This window comes from Mya arenaria, chromosome 16 (genome assembly GCF_026914265.1).
Source record: "Mya arenaria isolate MELC-2E11 chromosome 16, ASM2691426v1".
NCBI classification, from domain to species: domain Eukaryota; kingdom Metazoa; phylum Mollusca; class Bivalvia; order Myida; family Myidae; genus Mya; species Mya arenaria.
The window spans coordinates 43,993,034-44,013,773 of NC_069137.1; the positions used below are offsets into that span (position 1 = coordinate 43,993,034).

Genomic DNA, 20,740 nt, shown 5'->3' on the forward strand with positions numbered 1-20,740 from the left:
AATACCCTTTATTTCAATCCAAATTAATACACATACTTTATAAATTACATCTCCTTGTTTTTTTCATTATATAATTTGTGTAAAAAGTTGCTAGTTTAAGAATATTAGTTGTAATGTTCAATAAAGCACTTAATATAACACGCCACCTGTATCTGGCAAATAATTTCCCCGCAGTTTCTATTGTATTAATACAAATTAAAAGGTTCGAGTTATAAAGAAGTAAATTATACAATTTCAAAACATAAAATTGCTGATTACATTGTTAAGCTGTATTATTTGTAATATAAATGTACAACTTGTTCTGGACCTTGGTGATCTTGGTCAAATACAAATGTCTATATGAAGTCAACTATTCAATACAAATTATATCGCTACTCAATAGCACTAACCTCCTAAACGTTCGTGTACATACATGTACCTAATAATGTCATTAGAAGGCAAAACCCTTCATAACGATTCGCAATGAAACAAATTTAAGCATACAGAAAAAAACAATTATAATTCAATTCAACTTTCTGTTTGACGCTTTCTCGATTTCCAAATCATTCCTGAAATAATTCCACATAAAAGTACTATAACCACCGTTGTCACTGTAACAATCACTGTCATTTTCGTCCAATTCTCATCTGAAAAAGAAATATCGTCGTGTACGCCATTTGCTTTCGTTTTATATTTAACATACGTTTGAAGAATAGTAAATATTGTTATTTCGTGGAATGGATTGAAGTATTTTGCCAAAGCATTTCTCGTTTTTAGGAAAACTTTCATTGAAATCACAATAGGCTCATTTTCAAATGAAAATTTAGAATTGCAGTGTCTGAATGGAATTAGCAAAGAAGTTATGATATCCAAAATAACACTACATTGATGCATTCCAAGTGTGAGGATAACTCTTATATCTTAATGAACCTTTTCTATGTTTGAATTATTTTAAGGAAAATAAGCTAAATGAAAATATGTTACCACTGTCCTCCTTTGGGGCAACTTCTGAAATTAAAACCAACAGAACATAACCAGATTAAGCCAAGCCTTATATTTCTGAAACTACGAGAAATGTCATTTCAACTCAGCAATGTATTGATATTAAGCATAATTAAGATGTATTAATGAAACAGATGACAACAATACCTGCTATAGCAACATCAACCTCTGGTAACGTCAAATTAGCAACCAAATTGCCAGCAATACAGTAATATTTCCCACTATCTTCAACTGATGCGTTGTAAATTGCTAAGGTTTGTTCCCTTTGAACAGATAGATATTCATCATCCTTAAACCACCATATCGTTGGAAAAGGGTCTCCAGTGACATTGCACACTAGGAACAAAGCGCTGCCTTCAGAAATGGTTTGGTTTTGCAAATATTGTACTACCTCAGGTGCTTGAGAGCAAAAAACGTTCAAACTATTAATTTCCTCCAATATTCCGATCGCTGTCATCGCCATGCTATAAACATCGTCCGTCGTATGGGATGCATTGCCAGTCAAGTGCAAAAACACATCCTCAAACTCAGATATCATTTGAAGACTCTGCCCTGTGTGTGTCATATTACAGGCAACGTGCAAGTTGTACATTTCTGACACAGTATAATGAGCGCAATCCATAAAGGACACGCACCGGTCTTTTTCAAAGAATCCTTCAGATATGTTATTCATTGCAGCAATCCAACTAGTTACTACCATTATGTTATTCATAGCATTCACTTGATCTTTTAAGACAACAGACGCTTCATTTGCAAAGGAATCTATAGCCGAGAGTAATGGGTCGTCTGTAAGTTCTGATTTTGATGCATTGATTTTATCAAAGACATCTTGGGCGCTTATGTTAAATTCTGCCATGGCAACATCAAGATTAACTCCTATATTTTCAACTGTAAAGTTTTCAGTTAAATTCTCCAATCGAACACCATTCAAAATGTCGTGTGTAGACGAAATATTGTTCATTGAATTAACAGTTTCGTTCACCATCGAAAGTAAAACGCTGATTGAATATGTTAGAAAGGTGTGCGAAGAATTGAAGATGTTACATTTCGTTTCGAAAATTTCCTTCCTATTTTCGTAGTCGTTTGATAAGTTCGATCTGAAGCCTAATGTTCTAAACACAACATCAATGGTTTCATTTGTGTTAATGTCAAAAGAAGTCTCATTTAAATCGGTGTTGTCCAGCTCCCGTATGATTGTATACACAGCTGTCGTAGCCACGTCTCGAATTTTGCGGCGTTCTCTTTTCCCAATTGTTTCAATAGATTCTAGTATTGAATTAATTGTTTCTTTTGCTGCGTACCACATACTCTGATATATATCGTTGAAATTGATCCGTATTCTAAGTTGTCTAAAACCAAGGTCAAACGCGTTTATATCACAGAGAACATCAAATATAGAAAGCTTTGATGTAGCAACCTCTAGGTCGAAACCACACTTGCGAACATCGACAATTTTCATAATCCCATGCTTTAGTATAAAGTTAATTGCCATAACACCAAACCGTACAACATATTTTACACCGTCTAAAGCTTGTTTTGCACCCTCATATATGTCTTTAGCACCCTCCAAGCCTTTTTGAGCAATATTCACCATACCTTCGTCTGCATCCAAAACGATTCTAGATTTATCGACGTTCACTTGGGCGACAGAAACTGCTTCATTTGCCAAGTCTAAAGAAAACAGTGAAGTTCGTACAAATCCCTTTGTTTCTTCTAAGGCAGCATACGCTAGAGTCCTGACAATTCTACACCCAGAGTTAGAAATAACACATTGTGGATCTGGAATTGAAAACAAGCAGCTGTTTAGTCTGCAACTGGGAAAAGAGAAAACGAAGAACAATATCTGTATTTTGAATATGATACAGCGGACGCCAGGAACACATATATGTCTGCAAGGTTCAATTATGCAAAGGCGATCAACTCTTCGCTGAGCATCTGTCAGTGATTGTTTAGCTCGAAGAAACGGAATTTTAGCTTTTTCATGATCCCGTTTAGCGATTTCCATTTTACGTGTGGCAATATCGAAGTAATCTTCAGCAGACCTTTTGTTTTTCGTTTTCTTTTCTAACCAATTTTGTGCCCACGTTAAACCGGCTTGAGCTTGTGTTATCGAGTCCTTAGCTCGCTCAATTCTTTTTGATGCTTCATCAGCTAGATGTTGTGTTGCAATCTGTAGAGATTCGATGTAGTCATCATTAAAGTCGCCGTCTCCGTAGGCATCCGCGACAAACCGCCCGTTTACATGAAACGAGATTGTCAACCAATTTAAGTTGTTGTATAATGATATTTCCTTTGCCAGTGACACATTAAGCTGAGCCTTGAATATATTGCCTATATTTCCTTCCAAATAGTATCGAATTCCTACTGGTGAGATAAACATATCAACTCGTCCAGTAATACCCAATATTTCAGCTTTAACGTTCAATAACACTTCAAACTGATCAGGATTCGTTACACTTAAGGCTACACCATAACCAGCTGAGAGATTGGAATCCAATTTCAGTGTTCTACCTAACGGTATTACGGCTTCTGGTCCAATATACACCGAAAAGAATAGTGTGTCCTCGTTTTTCAACAGAGAAAAAGTGTTTCCAAGTGCATTGCAATGCTGAGTTTTGGGTGATGTATAAGTCGTCTTTACTTCTACGCCAATCAGTTTTATTCCAAAAAAGATAAGGGAATCTGCTTTGAATTTTAACCCAAATGAATAGTCATCGTTTGTTGTATTGACGTCTGAAAAGGCTTTATTCTGAATGTCTTTGTAAACCACCATTGCTTTATTCATTTCTGACTGAATATTGCTTGTGAGGTTATATTTCATAAATCGTACATTTTCAGCAACAGATGCTGACAGTCTTAAACATTTATCATGTAGAGAAAACCAATCGTCTGATAAATTATCGGCGCATTCAACGATTTTTACCAAGCTTTCATCACCATATTGCACTTTTTCAATAGTCGAAATCAAATTTTTACCAACCCTTTGTATATCCGACATATGTTTCAATGATTCTTTTGATAGAATTGAATAATAGTGTAAGCTAATGTTTTTGACATCCATTACAATCTTATCTACGTGCTGTTGGAAGTTTTTAACTGTTTGAACAAATCCATGTACATTTCGATTTTGGAAGTCCGATCGCTGTCTTATAACATAGCCATCCAATCGTGTGTGTAAAGAAGGTCTAATCCAGTTAAGAAACGGAATATGTTTAAATGGATTCACATCGATCACCATTGTAATAAATAACCCCTCGGGATTGGCAATGTTTCCACACAATTGCCTTTTTGTATTCCCTGTATAAATAATAAAACACAATTTATTCACATTTTATGTTTCAACATTCAAATTTGAAATTCACAATATATCTAAATTTGGATAACAATCCTTAGAAATAACGTTTCAACACCAAGAAAGTGTGTTAACTCAATATATAGGAAGAAAAACGTCTACCTCCAAAAAAGCCATACATATCAACTTCAGTTGTGCCTTCGTCCGTTAGTTTAATAACATAGTCTGACATTTTAATTTCGATGTCAGAGGCGGCTGTAAAATGCCAGCCTACCCGCCATTCGAAAAAATGAAAACTGTGAAGGAACTGAAAAAAATATCAGATTCTCAAAAATCGCTCAAAGCCAACCCAAAGCAATAACTTTAATGAGACTGCAGGTACGTGTACGATGTCTTGGATAACATGTTCAAAATCATACCAAATAAGTTGAAATCTAACCAAAAGACAACATCATACATTCTGGAATTTTCCGAAAAGATATATTTTTGTCGGTATACTTAGATTAGTGAATTTTGAACTGTTTTATTTTTTGTCTTTTGCATATTTCGTTCGAAAATTAATGTTTTATGGCCTAAACCGTTACTAACGCTTTAAGAAAAATGCAAAAAACATCAATTTTTGAACTTAAATATAAAAATTTCCGATCTATTGTTTTGTCAGCTGTCGTATAACTGAGTTTCATGGTTGTTCGCAAAAAAAAAATGCAAAACATAAAAGAGAGTTCAGCTTTAAATGGAATCATTACTTGAAAGTTGTACTAGATTCAACGAGTTTATGCATTAGGCCAAAAAAGGTGAAGAGAGGACATTGCATTGAAAATAACGTAGAAACGGTCGAAGAAAGCGATATTCATTGGCAATAGCTTTAAAACATCGAAAATAGCAATAAACATTGACATTACCTTTAAAACGTTCAAAGATAGCAATATAATTAACAAAATTTACACCTTAACTTTCATTCCTTAAATGGCAATTGCGTTTATAAACCGATTAATCCAACATCTTCGGATATTTTCAGATCGCAAGTCATCGCCTAACTATATACATGAAAAGTACTGATCTTGTTATTGTTTGTAATATGTCAGCAGGTCCCGTAAAATATAATTCAACATTTAGAAAGTGTTAATTTATTATATTTTTAATGTATTATTGCCATAAGTGTTTCAACTTTACGTTTAAAATTGATTTCAACTGGTTGATCTTTTCCTCGCGCTATTGTGAAGTCATTTGAAAACATGTTTCCGGTTACAGTCGGGTTCTATTTACAGATTGGGTAAGAAAGGATAACTGAAAAGTCTCCTTAAGTAAAATGAAGTATTTTTTAACACTTCTTAAATGAAAAAATGAACTATTAGTGTAAATATAAGGAATGAATTGCGGGGTTGATGTCATTATCGAGGATCTCCACACACTTTGACCACCCCAATTGCGTTCATACTCCGAAAATGACATCAACCCCGCAATTTATTCCTTAAATAACTTTGAAACGATCGTGATAGCTATATTCATTGTCAATAACGATAAACTGGTCGCAGATAAGTGTAATTCCTGCATTCTAACATTTCGAACATTTCTAAAGACATTTGTATACTCGACCATGTTGATCGATACTCTTTTATTGTTACTCATAAACGAGTATTTGATGACGTAAATGACAATGATTCATCTATACATAAGATCGCTTTATTCATAATGGGTAAGTGCTAAGTTTGCTTAATGGCCTTCCATATTGCTAGAATGGGCGGGGAAGGCCAAACATTAAAACCTGTCAAAAGTTCATGTTTAATTTAGATTTGAAGAACAATTTCTTTCGTAAAACAAACATTTTTGTGACATGTTTTTTGGTGAAAACGAGTTTTACCAAATTTTAGGAAAAAACATTTTTATAAAACTTTTGACCAAAAAGCATTTCCTTTTTTTTTGAAAACTCTGTCAACAATACAACTATGTTTTTGAGTCAAAATGCCACAGACTACATTAATTAACAATGTCTTAATACTTCTTAAAGATATTTTTGAATACAAAAACACATTCATTAAAACAATATTGATTTAACTCGTTTGCCTGATTAGAAAAATGCGAAAAATAGCTTTTATCACCACAAAACCTCAATGCATTATTGAATTGGTAGTACTGACGCAGAATTATATTCGTTTGTGGAAAAAAGGGAATGCATTTTGTAGTCTGATAAAATGTTCCTTTGTAAAATTTGCTCAACTCCTTATTACAGCTGCACATGTCATAGCGGATATATGCTTGCTAAATATTGAACCTCAAAACTAAATAAAACCCGATTGTTTTAAAACACTATATGTTTTGATTCAAAGGTCGTTTGCAGTGTGGAAGGCTCATAAGCAGGAAATGTCGATCGACATATTATTTCAAAGAAAGGTCATATTTCATAGTTCACATAATGAATCAAATAAACATATGAATTACGCAGTAAAGGCAAGAAATGTCCACGTTTATTATTTGACAACGCCTTTCGAATAAAATGCAAAAAAACGTTTGCTTTGCAAATGTATGCTAGTGAATCATAAATGTTAAACACGATACCTTATGGAAGGATGGAACGGATGTATAGACGAAAGCCTGACCTTTCATACGGATTGACCCGTACGTCATAGCCATATCTCCGGCAATCCAAAATCCGCCATATTTGTATAATCTGAAAGGGAATTTAGTTTATTTAAAATCAGAAAAGATGCAGCCCCATAACATACTTACAAAATGTACCATTTCATCTGGAGACAATGATCACAATGATAATGGATTACCAAATACATGCTGAAATGTTTCTGAGGTAATTTTCAAATTTTAACAAAAATGGCAACTGTTACTAATATGATGCTAATGGTTAACTATACGTAATGGAAATATTATTTTATGGAGGTCAAGTCGGTGTTAAATAGCATTATGCAAAACAATATTTAGGTCAGATGAGGCAGTTTCCTTTATGGGAGGAAAATCTTTATATGCGTACAAACGTGTTACATAACATACGTATACTAAGCACACACCATACATATTACGTTATAACCACACTAAGATGTTAACCTACTTACGAATGTGAGAATATGATTTGTCCATTCCAGTACTTAACACTTGATTTTTGTTTTTCAAGGTTAATGTTATTTTCCAAAGACAGTCCAAAACCAATTGGTTTGATTGAAATTCCATAATGTTTTCGAAGAGAACTGAACACATCTATTGTATTTAAGATATCTCTTGATTCTTCCGGCAGCATTAAAAAGAAACTTATTCCATAGGAGTTACAAACGTCAAGGATTATGCAATGTTTTTTTCCTCTAAGTGGATTTGGCAAGATAATGTTTTGTCCAAATAAGTTCAATTCAAATTGTTTTGAGAATGAATACAGTATGTATATATTTTCTTTGGTTAGCGGCGCACCTCTACAAATACCATTATTGATTTCCTCTCCGGTAAGAAGCCGTGCCTTTACGTCACTTATGCGCATCATAGGTGGCCCATTGTTTTCAAATGATAACCACCTCGGTAATACCTTTTCAAAACTACCAAAAATAGATCTTGTAAAAGCACCTGACATCAAAATGGACCTTAAATCTTTAAACGTTGTCTCGAATGATAAGCAATTCTCCGATTTATTTTTCCCTTTCTGGTGTCCATCAATGATATTCCACCTGCCGACCTCTGTATCCATTTTGATTGAATTGGTAGTTGTACGATACTGCACACCAGCAAACGAAATAGGAAATGATTGAGAGCTAGTCTCAGCAAACGAAATCCCGCGTGTAAATACAATGTCTAACTGATCATTCTCATGCCAGGGCGACGTAGAAGAAAGAACGATTTGCATTGAGTTTGTTTCACCACAGTGTGTGAGAGGAACAACTGAGCATCCCCTTGGAAGCACTTTATTTGAGATGTTGTACCTTTGAAACAAATCTGGATCTTCGTCGCTTAAACCTGCGAAAAAAACAAACATTTCAAACGCAACCCAGGCGTTTCGATAACATTTATCTAAAGGGTATATCGTAGATAGGAATAAGGCTTTTTAATTTTCAATTTAAAAAAAACCCTGCTACATCCTCTCGTTGGAACCTGTACTTTTAAATTGAAGGTTGCAGCTTTAAATATCTGCTTTGCAACGACATTTAAAAAGGGCATTTGAATTATGTTTTCCTAATTCTACATTCTCTGGTTTGTGGATAAATCGAGGTTACAATAAACGGTTAATTTATATTTTAGGTAACAAAAACATATTCATGAGCGAACAAAAGCACAATATGAATACGGCAGTAACGGTTTTGATTATAACCTTTTATCTGCTTTAATTGTGATTATCACAACACCTTTAATTGCCCCTGGCACCTGTTAATGAACACCAGTCATAGTAGTTTACAAACCTTTCATTAAAATTAATGATAACATACGCAACACCAGCATCGCGTTGAAAATACTCATCAGTCACTGTTTGACTGAAACCTGTCATTTCAACGCACCCCAGCACCGACTTAAAAAGTAAACACGATTGTTTTGATTCCATGTAGAAGTAAAAATTTCGTTTGGGCACTGATGAAAATTATCATCATTTTTTATACGTTTCATCAAAATCGGAAATATAGGCAATAACACCGAAATAATATAAGACAAACAGGATGATTCTGAGAAATATATCAAGAACTGGCAATCAATTTATGACAAAAACATATGTTGTTCTGGGTATGACCTTTGTTTTCAATAAAATGTATTCGTCATGGAATAACATTTATTAAAAACGAGATGATTCAACTATGTCATGTATGTCTCGGCTTTATAGCTCCCAACGATATTGGGTAGGTTCAAGTTTGATTTAACGAGTGTTAGCGATTGGTATAATCAAGAAGCGTTAAAGTAATTCTGTACCAGGATGAAAGACAGTGGTGCTTTTAAACCATAGCATTTCAGTGTACCAGGATAGTTTTTGTCATAAGGATGAGCTCATTGAAGTTATCGTGTATCAGGATACGTCATACAAGAGGGAGGTGCTTACAAGCTAGAATAAAGAAACATAGAAGTAATCGTGTATCGGGATATGTCATTCTAGAGGGAGGTGCTCACAAGCTAGTAAAAGGAACATTGAAGTAATCGTGTATCGGGATACATCATTCTAGAGGGAGGTGCTCACAAGCTAAAAAAAGGAACATTGAAGTAATCGTGTATCGGGATATGTCATTCTAGAGGGAGGTGCTCACAAGCTAAAAAAAGGAACATTGGAGTAATCTTGTATCGGGATACGTCATTCTAGAGGGAGGTACTCACAAGCTAGAAAAAGGAACATTGAAGTAATCGTGTATCGGGATATGTCATTATAGAGGGAGGTGCTCACAAGCTAGAAAAAAGGAACATAGATGTAATCGTGTATCGGGATACGTCATGCTAGAGGGAGGTGCTTACAAGCTAGAGAAGGGGAACATTGAAGCAATCGTGTGTCGAGATACGTCATGCTAGAGGGAGTGCTTACAAGCTAGAGAATGGGAACATTGAAGTAAACGTGTATCGGGATACGTCATGCTAGAGGGAGGTGCTTACAAATTAGAAAAATGAACATTGAAGTAATCGTGTATTGGGATACGTCATGCTAGAGGGAGGTGCTAACAAGCTAGAAAAAATGAACATTGAAGTAATCGTGTATCTGGATACGTCATGCTAGAGGGAGGTGCTAACAAGCTAGATAAAAGGAACATAGAAGTAATCTTATATCGGGATACGTCATGCTAGAGGGAAGTGCTTACAAATTAGAAAATGAACATTGAAGGAATTGTGTATCGGGATACGTCATGCTAGAGGGAGGTGCTAACAAGCTAGAAAAAAGGAACATAGAAGTAATCGTGTATCGGGATACGTCATGCTAGAGGGAGGTACTTACAAGCTAGAGAAGGGGAACATTGAAGCAATCGTGTGTCGAGATACGTCATGCTAGAGGGAGTGCTTACAAGCTAGAGAATGGGAACATTGAAGTAATCGTGTATCGGGATACGTCATGCTAGAGGGAGGTGCTTACAAATTAGAAAAATGAACATTGAAGTAATCGTGTATCGGGATACGTCATGCTAGAGGGAGGTGCTAACAAGCTAGAAAAAATGAACATTGAAGTAATCGTGTACTTGGATACGTCATGCTAGAGGGAGGTGCTTACAAGCAAGAAAAAGGAACATTGAAGTAATCGTGTATCGGGATATGTCATTCTAGAGGGAGGTGCTCACAAGCTAGATAAAAGGAACATAGAAGTAATCTTATATCGGGATACGTCATGCTAGAGGGAGGTGCTTACAAATTAGAAAAATGAACATTGAAGGAATTGTGTATCGGGATACGTCATGCTAGAGGGAGGTGCTAACGAGCTAGAAAAAATGAACACTGAAGTAATCGTGTATCGGGATACGTCATGCTAGAGGGAGGTTCTAACAAGCTAGAAAAAATGAACACTGAAGTAATCGTGTATCGGGATACGTCATGCTAGAGGGAGTTGCTTTCAAGCTAGAAAAAAGGAACATTGAAGTAATCGTGTATCGGGATACGTCATGCTAGAGGGAGGTGCTTACATGCTAGAAAAAAAGGAACATTGAAGTCATCTTAAACCGGAAATGGAAATTCATGCTGGAAGTTGGTGTGTACTTTTTATAATCACATAATCTGTACCAGGTAACTTTACGCAGGAGGATGGTGCTTACGTCTCATAATAAATAATGTCTAAAACACTCATGTATAAGGATACTTCATGTCGGAGTATTATGCGTACTTGCATAAATAAAGGATATTTGAAAACATATCTACCAGGAAACTTCATGCCGGAGGGCGGTGCTAACTAGTCAAATAAAGATATTTGAAGTAATCAAGTACCGGAAAACTTCACAGTAAAAGGTGATGTTAAATAGCAGTACTATAGGAAGGTTGAAGTAATAGTTAACCAGGATACTTCATGCTTGAGAATGGAGCCGTAAAATAAACAATGCTAAATGATTTAAGTAACCATGTACTAGGAGACTCCATGATATGTGATGATGCTAATAAGCTGGCTGTTCAAACATTTTAAGAGTATTTGAATAAAGTGTTTATTGAAATATTAAATCCAAAGACCATTTTATTTGTTTTAAGTGGGAACATCATCTGTACGAAAAGGTCTGGCTCTAAATTTTGCCATCGTGATATTAGATGTGTATTATTTCCGTACCTGAACATGTAAATCCGTCTGTTCGTAATGTCGATTGCCCAGAGCAGTTACAATAAAAGGAGCCAATTGTGTTTATGCAAACGTCTTCACATCCTCCGTTCAAATAACTGTTGCATTCATTTATATCTAAAACACAAAATTGAATATACTCAATGTTATGTAATGCTATATATATGGCAATTGTATTTTTCAAATATAGTTTCGAAACCTACATGAAAGTAAATATATCCTTGCATATTTTATCAAACGATTTAGATAACACAATTATGGATATTAAGAAATGTTGCGAACGAAACAATAACGAAAATTTTTTGGACTTCATTGTGTGCAATACGTTATCCACGAACTTGTGAATGATGGACCAGAGGGGCGATTTTCGGGCTTTTAGCGTGTACACAGGTCTAAGTTTGCAGAGAAAATTCGCGAAAGACTTCTACTTAACTGCATTTTTATATGTTCGTGTGGATTAATGTAAATTACAGATATATGTCATGTTTCACAATCTCTCTGTAAGAAACATTTACCTTCCTCACAATGAACACCAGTAAAGCCGTCCGAACATGAGCACATGTATGTGTTGACTCCGTCAATGCATAGCCCATCATTGTGACAAGTGACATTCAAACAATCGTCTATATCTGGAGGGAAAATGTCAAGGACCTTAGAGGGCATACGTTCACGATATTCAGTTCGCTTTAAATATTCCTTTGGTTGGGAGAAATATATACTTACAACTTACAGAATATAATAAGCAATACTTGTAATACATATATCGTAAGGACATGTACCTCTTGTTATCATACTGGCATTCTATATATGATTTTATTTATTTTAAATGGGAACTGGACAGAAAATATTTTATTTTAAAATGAAAGGCAAGTAATCACGACAAACCTATGCACGAATATTCGTCTTCAGCGAGATAATACCCTTCAAAACAGTGACAAGTGTAACCTCCTACATCGTTGATGCATATTTGTGCACATCGGGATAGCTGTTCGGTGCATTCGTCAACATCTGCAATTTTCCAATGTAAGCAAGTATTTCTTTCTTCAAAATGTATTAAACACGCATAAATTAAAAAAAAGGTTTTAATTTGAGAATTGTTTTTCAAATATTTTTATCTTGATTATTTGATAATTGTTATATTAGATATTTTAGCTACTGACCTTTTTCTACAGTTTCTTATTGGTGTGAGTGTAACATATTTTGCATTGTGTTACAATTGTGTAACTTAATGATTCATTGACGATACTCGTAGCTGACTGAACAATAAAAGCTACCGAAAATGAAACATCGCTATTTTCCCTTACAAATTATTAAAATAATTGACATTAAGCAACAAACCATATAACCAGCCCACTCTAATTAAGTGACGCTCTCATCGCAGTTTTCGTGACTTAAAATGCCCGTTTTTATAACATTTTGGCAGACGACAAAGTCTGTTTTCTTTGCACGAAAATCAGAAAACGTTTATATCAGATGATTTCGATGCCGTTCATTAAATAGGTTAAATAATATCTCATATCTGATGTTACCATCGCAATGCACTGAAACATTGATAATAAAGTGGGGGTGAATGAGCTTTCGGATAAACAATATACTAGACCCGGGTCAGGAACAAAAAAACGTATGCTACTGTGGCTTACACGAGGTGAAATTTTATTGTGATCGTATACTGCAGCAAACCTTCCTTTTATTTTTTATTTTAACCAAAATGTATTATTAATTACTGATAACAATTTTGTAACCGTGTATAAAGTAGCTAAAAAAGCACAAATATTAAATGTTTGGTGAGTGCCTAAAGATTTGCTTTGATCTACTGTTGTCTCTTAAGGTAGAAATACCGTGTTTTCTGGATCTGTCTTTCAAATTGAACTCGGTATCCTTCATAAGAACCATTGTTTTCGACATGCATTCATCCTTTTTGATAAAACAAATTGAAGATGTTTTGGTTAATCTTAAAAAAGAACAGACAGAAAGAAAACTCTTTTTTAATATGTTCTGAGAAATGGTATCCGATGTAAATAAACTGGTTGATTTATTGAGCCTTGGCGTTATATTTTGATATGTCGTCAACCATATAAGTTTGTAATAATTTGAAATGAATTTGATTTCTGATTATTATAATCCGAAACAAATGAGCGTAACATATATTACAGATTATGTTGTAACTTTTTTATTTTTCATTAAACCCATATATAATAATATAGAATCAACGCACCAACACAGGAGGTTCCATCAATCTGCAAGGAATAGCCGGCGTTGCATGAACAATAAAATGAACCAGCGATGTTTGTGCAAATCTGATCACATCCACCGTTTAATGTAATGCACTCGTCTATATCTGATATAAAGTTTGGAAAAAGTGTCAAATTACAAATGAAAACAACTTAGGCCAGTATTCAAAAACGTTATGTTTGAACTTAGGTCGATTTTCTAACATTTTCACTGTCAAATTAATAGAAAAGTATATATCGAAAAATGTGTTTAACGTAAAAGTATATGTTTTCAATCAAATCAATGAAAACAAGGTATTTCAGATATTAATAAGTTGTTTTATTATATTATTAGTGCGATACTAAACAAATTATTAAGTTAGGAATTGTCTTAAAATGTTTTGTAAATACTGGCCCTGGTGACAAAATTTGGTTCGAGGAAAACATAATCTAAATTTTATTTCATGCAATCTTCATTCTTTTTCTTAAACAGGTGTCATAGTGTTAAGGTATGCCAAAACGCTAAATGCCTGCCATGAACAATCAAAAGTTGTAAGCTTTGCATAGAATAACAAACAACATATGTAATTGCGGTTAAAGACCTTAAGCCCAAAATTAAAACTTCAAGACGTATTCATTAGTAATAGTGTACTTAAAACTAATTAAACTATACCATCAAAAATTGTTAATTTAATATAAAAACACACGTTTTAAGTGTATAATTATCAATACCTATGTCTGTAGAAATAGAGATTACATTTGAACAATAAGGGTTTAATTTTTCACCGGAAACTGACTTCATAATTCAAATGCGTTTAATAAATATTTAGTTACACCAATGATGTATTGCTCAGTTGAGCTTGATCTCAACGTCATAGAATACACCCTTTATAATATTTGCATGAATACAAAATTTCTAAGCAGACAATTTATTGTTCAGAAGGCAAATAGAGTTAAAATGGAATTTGTGTTCGATATTGATTTCTAGCTCACCGGATAGGCATTTTCGGTGAATTCAGCCGTGCTGGAAAAGTCCATCTGGCATCCCCCATGACAGATGAGTCACGCGCTGTGACGTAATACTTTTCATTTCTTTTATTTTACACTTTATGTAACCATAATTATGAGATTTCAATAGATGAGTTCCATAAACATTAACTATACAAAAACAAAACAGAATAACCCTTAAAACACATGATACTGAAGGAACTTCTTGACGTATGCAGTGATAATAAAAATTACTGCGCGTCATGACTTCAGTTAACATCATCGCACGTGCTTATTGGTGAAATTAACAAAACTGCGCTTTTCTCTGCAATTTTCACAAAAAAAGTAATTTAAGGTATTCTAGAAACAAATTCTGTCATGTGTGTCCGTTCCGGATCGAAAACTCCGACCCTCGGGCACGCTGCGTAGACGGTAACTCGGCAAGCCTCGTTACCTGGCAACGCAGGTGCCCTCGGGTCGGATTTTTCGATCCGGAACGAAAACACATGACAGATATTGTTAATAAAGACATGACTGACATCTTTATAAAGGCCTCTTAAAGCTGCACTCTCACAAATTTGACAACATTTTTTTTGGTTTGCAAATATTTGCGAAAATCCGTGCAAACCAGTTATATAAGACTGCTGCCAAAAAGATAGATCGCAGATTTTTATATTCAAGTTAAAAAAATGATGTTTTATGCATTATAAATATTTCGAACGGAAATATGAAAATCCACGATCTGATTTTTGTCAGCAATCTCTTATTATTGGTTTACAGATATCTACGCAAAAATTTGCCCTTTCCAAGACAAAAAATAAAAAAAGTTGTTAAAATGGTAAATCTGTGAAAGTGCAGCTTTAACCAGAATGTAAGTAAATATCTTGTGATATAAAGTGTAATACAAACGTTCTTCTTTCTACATTTTGCAGAGCTCAATTTCAACTCACTGATATCATCAAGGCGCAGATAAGAAATTAACGTAACATGCATGCGGCTTACCGGAGCACTGTTTACCATCGGCGTTTAATTGGTTACCCTTATCGCATAAGCATTGAAAGGAACCTATCGTGTTTTCACACTTGTATTCGCAGTCGTCTTCTCCTGTTTGACATTCATCAGCATCTGATAACATTTAACGGATTCGTTTTGTAGAAGTTAATGGCTGGTTGTTCAGAAAATTGTTAAAGTTTACAGCGTTTTAAATGTCATCGTTGTTATATTTAATATCGTTTCTGAACTGGTAGTTGAATGAATACACATACGTGATCTTCAGTATTTATAAACGGTTTGAGCTGTACTTGCCATTTCCCAATACATCAACACAAAATAGTTCACATTTTAAAGTTAACAATGATGCCTTTATCAACATTATTTACTTGAACAAAAGTCTGAACACTCGGCCTTATGATTTTTAAATTCTTTTAAATGGTTTGCAATTCATGTGTATATTTGACATGATTTGATATACTACCACAAACGTATATAAATACAAATAACTAGTATATATTGAATTTCAAATGTAAAGGATTATAATTGTGAATTAGAAATTACATTAATGTTTACATATTAATTTATACTTATATATACGTTGAACACACAATACGTTGGGCTAACGTATTTTATTTTATTTGCAATGTTCATAAAAAACTATAGAAAAAAAAGCATATTTATCAAAGTATTGATCGAATTACCGATACAAGTTATTCCATCCCAGCTCAGTGTATATCCAACTCTACAGCTGCAGCTGTAAGAACCAACCGTATTGGAGCATATATGAGAACACCTTGACGATCCGTCAGTGCATTCATCTGTATCTGTTGTATAGAAAATTAATGTTTTAACACAGAACACTTTGCTAACCAACATTTCGTAACATGTTATAAGTACCATGTAAGGACACATACATCTTATGACTAACACTGTCTTTCTAAATCATTGAAGATGATATTAAACAACATCAAGTGTTTGCTTTGGACGTTATCACAGATAAAAATATGATTTTCTTCTTGTGTGCTTACTTAATTGAAACAAGGTGTAACAGTCAGGAAAAGCTTATATAGTTAAACTGATCGGGTAACCATCACTGAAGAGGCTTATCGGTATACACTAGCACATAATATGCTGACCGGTATACACTAGCACTTAATAGGCTGATGGTTATACACTAGCATTAAATAGGCTGTTGGGTAAACACTAGCACTTAAAAGGTTGACCTGTATACACTAGCACTAAATAGGCTGATCGGTATACACTAGCACTTAATAGGTTGACCGATATACACTAGCACTTAATAGGCTGATCGATATGCACTAGCACTTAATAGGTTGACCGATATACACTAGCACTTAATAGGTTGATCGGTATACACTAGCACTTAATAGGTTGATCGGTATACACTAGCACTTAATAGGTTGATCGGTATACACTAGCACTTAATAGGCTGATCGGTATACACTAGCACTTAATAGGTTGATCGGTATACACTAGCACTTAATAGGTTGATCGGTATACACTAGCACTTAATAGGCTGATCGGTATACACTAGCACTTAATAGGTTGATCGGTATACACTAGCACTTAATAGGTTGATCGGTATACACTAGCACTTAATATGCTGATTGGTATACACTAGCACTTAATAGGCAGATTGATATTCACTTCACTGGCACATAATTGGCTGATCTGTATTAATAAGCATTTATTCCGTTAACTTCATCAATATCGTTAATTTTTATATGATGAAATTATTTGCGAAGCGCAATACCAATTCCACAATACTAACAACGCTTTCCTTAACACTTCTAGCAGGAACGTACTTAGGCATATTCCAGAAGGCAATGGCGTGCAAACCAATTTCTGTTATCTGGAAATGGTAAATATCTCAGGTGATCGGTCAAAAAGAAGGTTAAGAGTTTATTAGTTTTACTTTGCAGTAGTTCACCTTTTTGACATAAACAAACGATTGAAAGTTAACTTTTTGACGAAACCACATATTAAACATGCACTTTCTTATGAAAACAACATAATATTATCGAAAAAGCACATTAAACTAAGAAAACTAAACATTGAACGCGCATTTATTTACGACACCCAAAGATTGAAAGCGCACATTCTTGACGAAGACCGAAAATTAAATCTGATGAATGTGTTTACCTCTGCATGATCTGTTATCATAGTTTAACAGATAGCCTTGTCTACAGCTGCATCTGTATGAACCGTGTGTATTCGTGCAGAGCTGAGAACAGTATGAATACTCCGTACACTCGTTTACATCTGGAAGAAAAATATTTTGTTTGAAATGCAAAGTTTTTGTAAATCTTAAATATTGTTGTTGTGCAACTGAAATATAGTTTGCCTGTATTTCAAATACGGTTTGTGTCCAATATGTTTGTCTAGTCGGCGTTCGCTTCAAGAATGAAATGTTAACGTCGAAACTACAAAGTTGCCTCTTAAATGCATTTTCTAGCGTTCAACATGCACATTATGCGTCTACTGCTCAACGGGTGCGTGTGCAATTCAGATTTGGCGTTTTAGATACAAGGTTGCGTTTATATTGCAATGAGCTGCAGCTCATATACAAAATTGCTGTTGACTGCTCAGCTTGTGTGTATTATATGCAATGTTTGCGTCGAAAATACAAGACTACGTTTAAAAGCATCAAACTGCGTCAAAAACAAACCAGGTTCTTCATACACCGATCGATTCTGAAATACAACATAATCATCCGTTTTTACAAGAGGCGTTTTCACGTTGGAAAATATCAAGTCGGAAATTGACATGCCTGAGCCTACAGTGAAGCACCTCCATTGATATGCTTCCTATTTAAATCGAGCTGGTAAAAACAAATGTCGGTTATCGGTTATCATGCACACAATTATCCAAACAAATAGTTATTTGAGCCGCATCGTGCGAGTTTTTGACCTTCGGACATACTTTTTACTTTCTTGATTTATTGGGTGACCTCAACTTTCATTCCTTAAATGATCTGCCTTTCGGCAATTGCGTTTATCAATCGATGAACGCAACATCTTCAGATATGTTCGGATCGCAATTCATCGCATAACAATATACATGAAACATATTGATCTTGTTATAGTCTGTATTGTGTCTGCAGGTCCCGTAAAATAAAAATCAACATTTTAGAAAGTGTTAATTTATGATACGTTAATTGTATTGTTGCCATTTAAGTGTTTCAATTTTACGTTTAAAGGTGATTTTAAGCGGTTGATCTTTTCCCGCGTTATTGTGACGTCATATCCGGTTACAGTCGGGTCTTTCTACTTACAGAATGGGTAAGAAAGAATTACTGAAAGGTTTTATTAACTGAATTGAATGATTTTTGTAACAATTCTTGACTGAAATAATGAACTATTGGTAAAAATATAAGTAATGAACTGCGGGGTTGATGTCAGTATCGGGGAAATGAACGCAAAAAGAATTATCACAGATTCCATTCATATTAAAATCTCTCTATCCACTAATGCAAGGTTTACAAAATATTATTTACATATAAAGGCATCGTCTTGAATATATGCTAGGTTTACCACACATTATAATGATGCAAATTATGATATCGCTATCAATAAATGATAGGGCACCACATATTAAATTCTTATACGAGTATCAATTAATGATAGATTTTCGACATACCGCTTACGTTAATATCGCTATCAGTTAATGAAAGAGCTACCACATAATATGCATATTATCATTGATAGCGGTATTTCATACATATCAAGTATCAATTATCCTTTTACTTATCGATTTAGTATAATAATATTTATGGTAACCCTAAAATGCATTGATAGCCAAAGTTTAATATGTATGTAACCAGTAATCAAGTAAGCATAATTTTTTAATTATATCACTATGAATACATGATAGAATGACAACAGATAACATAATATAATACAAAATTTACATGCATCAACAACTATATTATATTAATTAAATTTACTATGAAAATAACTGCTTGTACCTGACTGGCAACAGGTTCCTTTATATCCAGCAGGACACCTGCACCAACCGCCAATATAAGAGGCACCGTTGTAACAATAACTATTGCAGGTCGTTGATTCACTACTATGGCTTACAAGATTACATTCATCGATGCATTCACTATATGTCAAGCTAGTTTTGCAGCACAACTCTCTTGACCTTGTTTTGCTGCCGCCACCACATGTAAGGCTGCATGACGACCATGACTTCCACGAAATCCAATCACACCTTTCCTTATTGTTTGGACAATCAGCAACTAATTCCTCAACATTGAGTAACAGTATGAGAACCGATAGAACAACCAGAACTCCGTATGTGGTCATTTTCTCATGTACGATTGCTAACAATTGTTATCATTGTATGCCGTTTACTCTAGTTTAAATCCCTGCATCGGAAAAGTGTATTACGCGCATTCTGCATGTTGTTTATGATGCTGCAGTCTTTTCAGCTGGGTGTACATTTCAGATAATGTAGCTGGTTATTCCAGACTTCTAGTTTTTTAGGCAATGACCTGAATTCACAACACCAGATAGACAAGTAATTTAAATCAAGATAGTTAGAAGCTATTATGAGTAATGCAACTGTTCCAAGCTCTGAATTATATATTTTTGTTCGACGAATTGTGGCAGAAATCAGATTGATCAGCGAGCGAAATACAAATTAAAATACATCTTTTTTTATGTTACTTGAAAACAGGAATGGTCTTAATGTTTTTATTTTATTATTTTATTTAAGTATAGTTTCAAGGCAAAAGTCCATATAGCAATTTCATAGGCATTATAAAATCATACAATGAATATGGACTAGTGCAAATGCACCGATTTTCCATCCAATAGCTGTTAATGTATCTTGCCCCATATATAATCTCTCTATATATAAGATGAATAGATGGATTGCGTGTGTAGAGGGCAAATGACACACACTATAACGTACATGTAGAATACTTATGGAAACCAAACAATCCGCATGATGATAAACTTGTCAAATTATGCAATATGGATGTTTGACTAATTTGAAAGTTATATTATCTGCTATTTTTAATCGCATTATTCCTTTCGCGGTCTG

At 34.4% G+C, this 20,740-nt stretch overlaps 1 protein-coding gene across 1 annotated transcript; it reads right to left on the bottom strand.

Moving 5' to 3' along the window:
• On the bottom strand, positions 1–20,116 carry LOC128222017 (uncharacterized). The gene is made up of 14 exons (XM_052930759.1): positions 19,656–20,116; positions 17,831–17,950; positions 16,369–16,491; positions 15,677–15,799; positions 13,693–13,815; positions 12,363–12,485; positions 11,993–12,106; positions 11,469–11,594; positions 7,339–8,221; positions 6,830–6,941; positions 4,436–4,580; positions 1,129–4,278; positions 964–987; positions 1–626 (listed from the first exon to the last, which is right to left on the bottom strand). The coding sequence occupies exons 1-14, from the start codon at positions 19,996–19,998 to the stop codon at positions 508–510; spliced, it is 5,628 nt and encodes a 1,875-aa protein (XP_052786719.1). The 5' UTR covers positions 19,999–20,116; the 3' UTR covers positions 1–507.
• Between the last annotated feature and the right edge of the window lie 624 nt (positions 20,117–20,740).

Bases quoted from the DNA above. Each gene is read 5' to 3' on its own strand.
- LOC128222017 (XM_052930759.1), bottom strand. From the start codon at position 19,998: ATGACCACATACGGAGTTCTGGTTGTTCTATCGGTTCTCATACTGTTA. The intron at 8,222-11,468 runs GTACGGAAATAA...TTTTTTTCGCAG, and splicing joins AGACGGATTTACATGTTCAG to GTTTAAGCGACGAAGATCCA. The intron at 627-963 runs GTAACATATTTT...TTTCTTTTTCAG, and splicing joins TGCCCCAAAGGAGGACAGTG to ATGAGAATTGGACGAAAATG.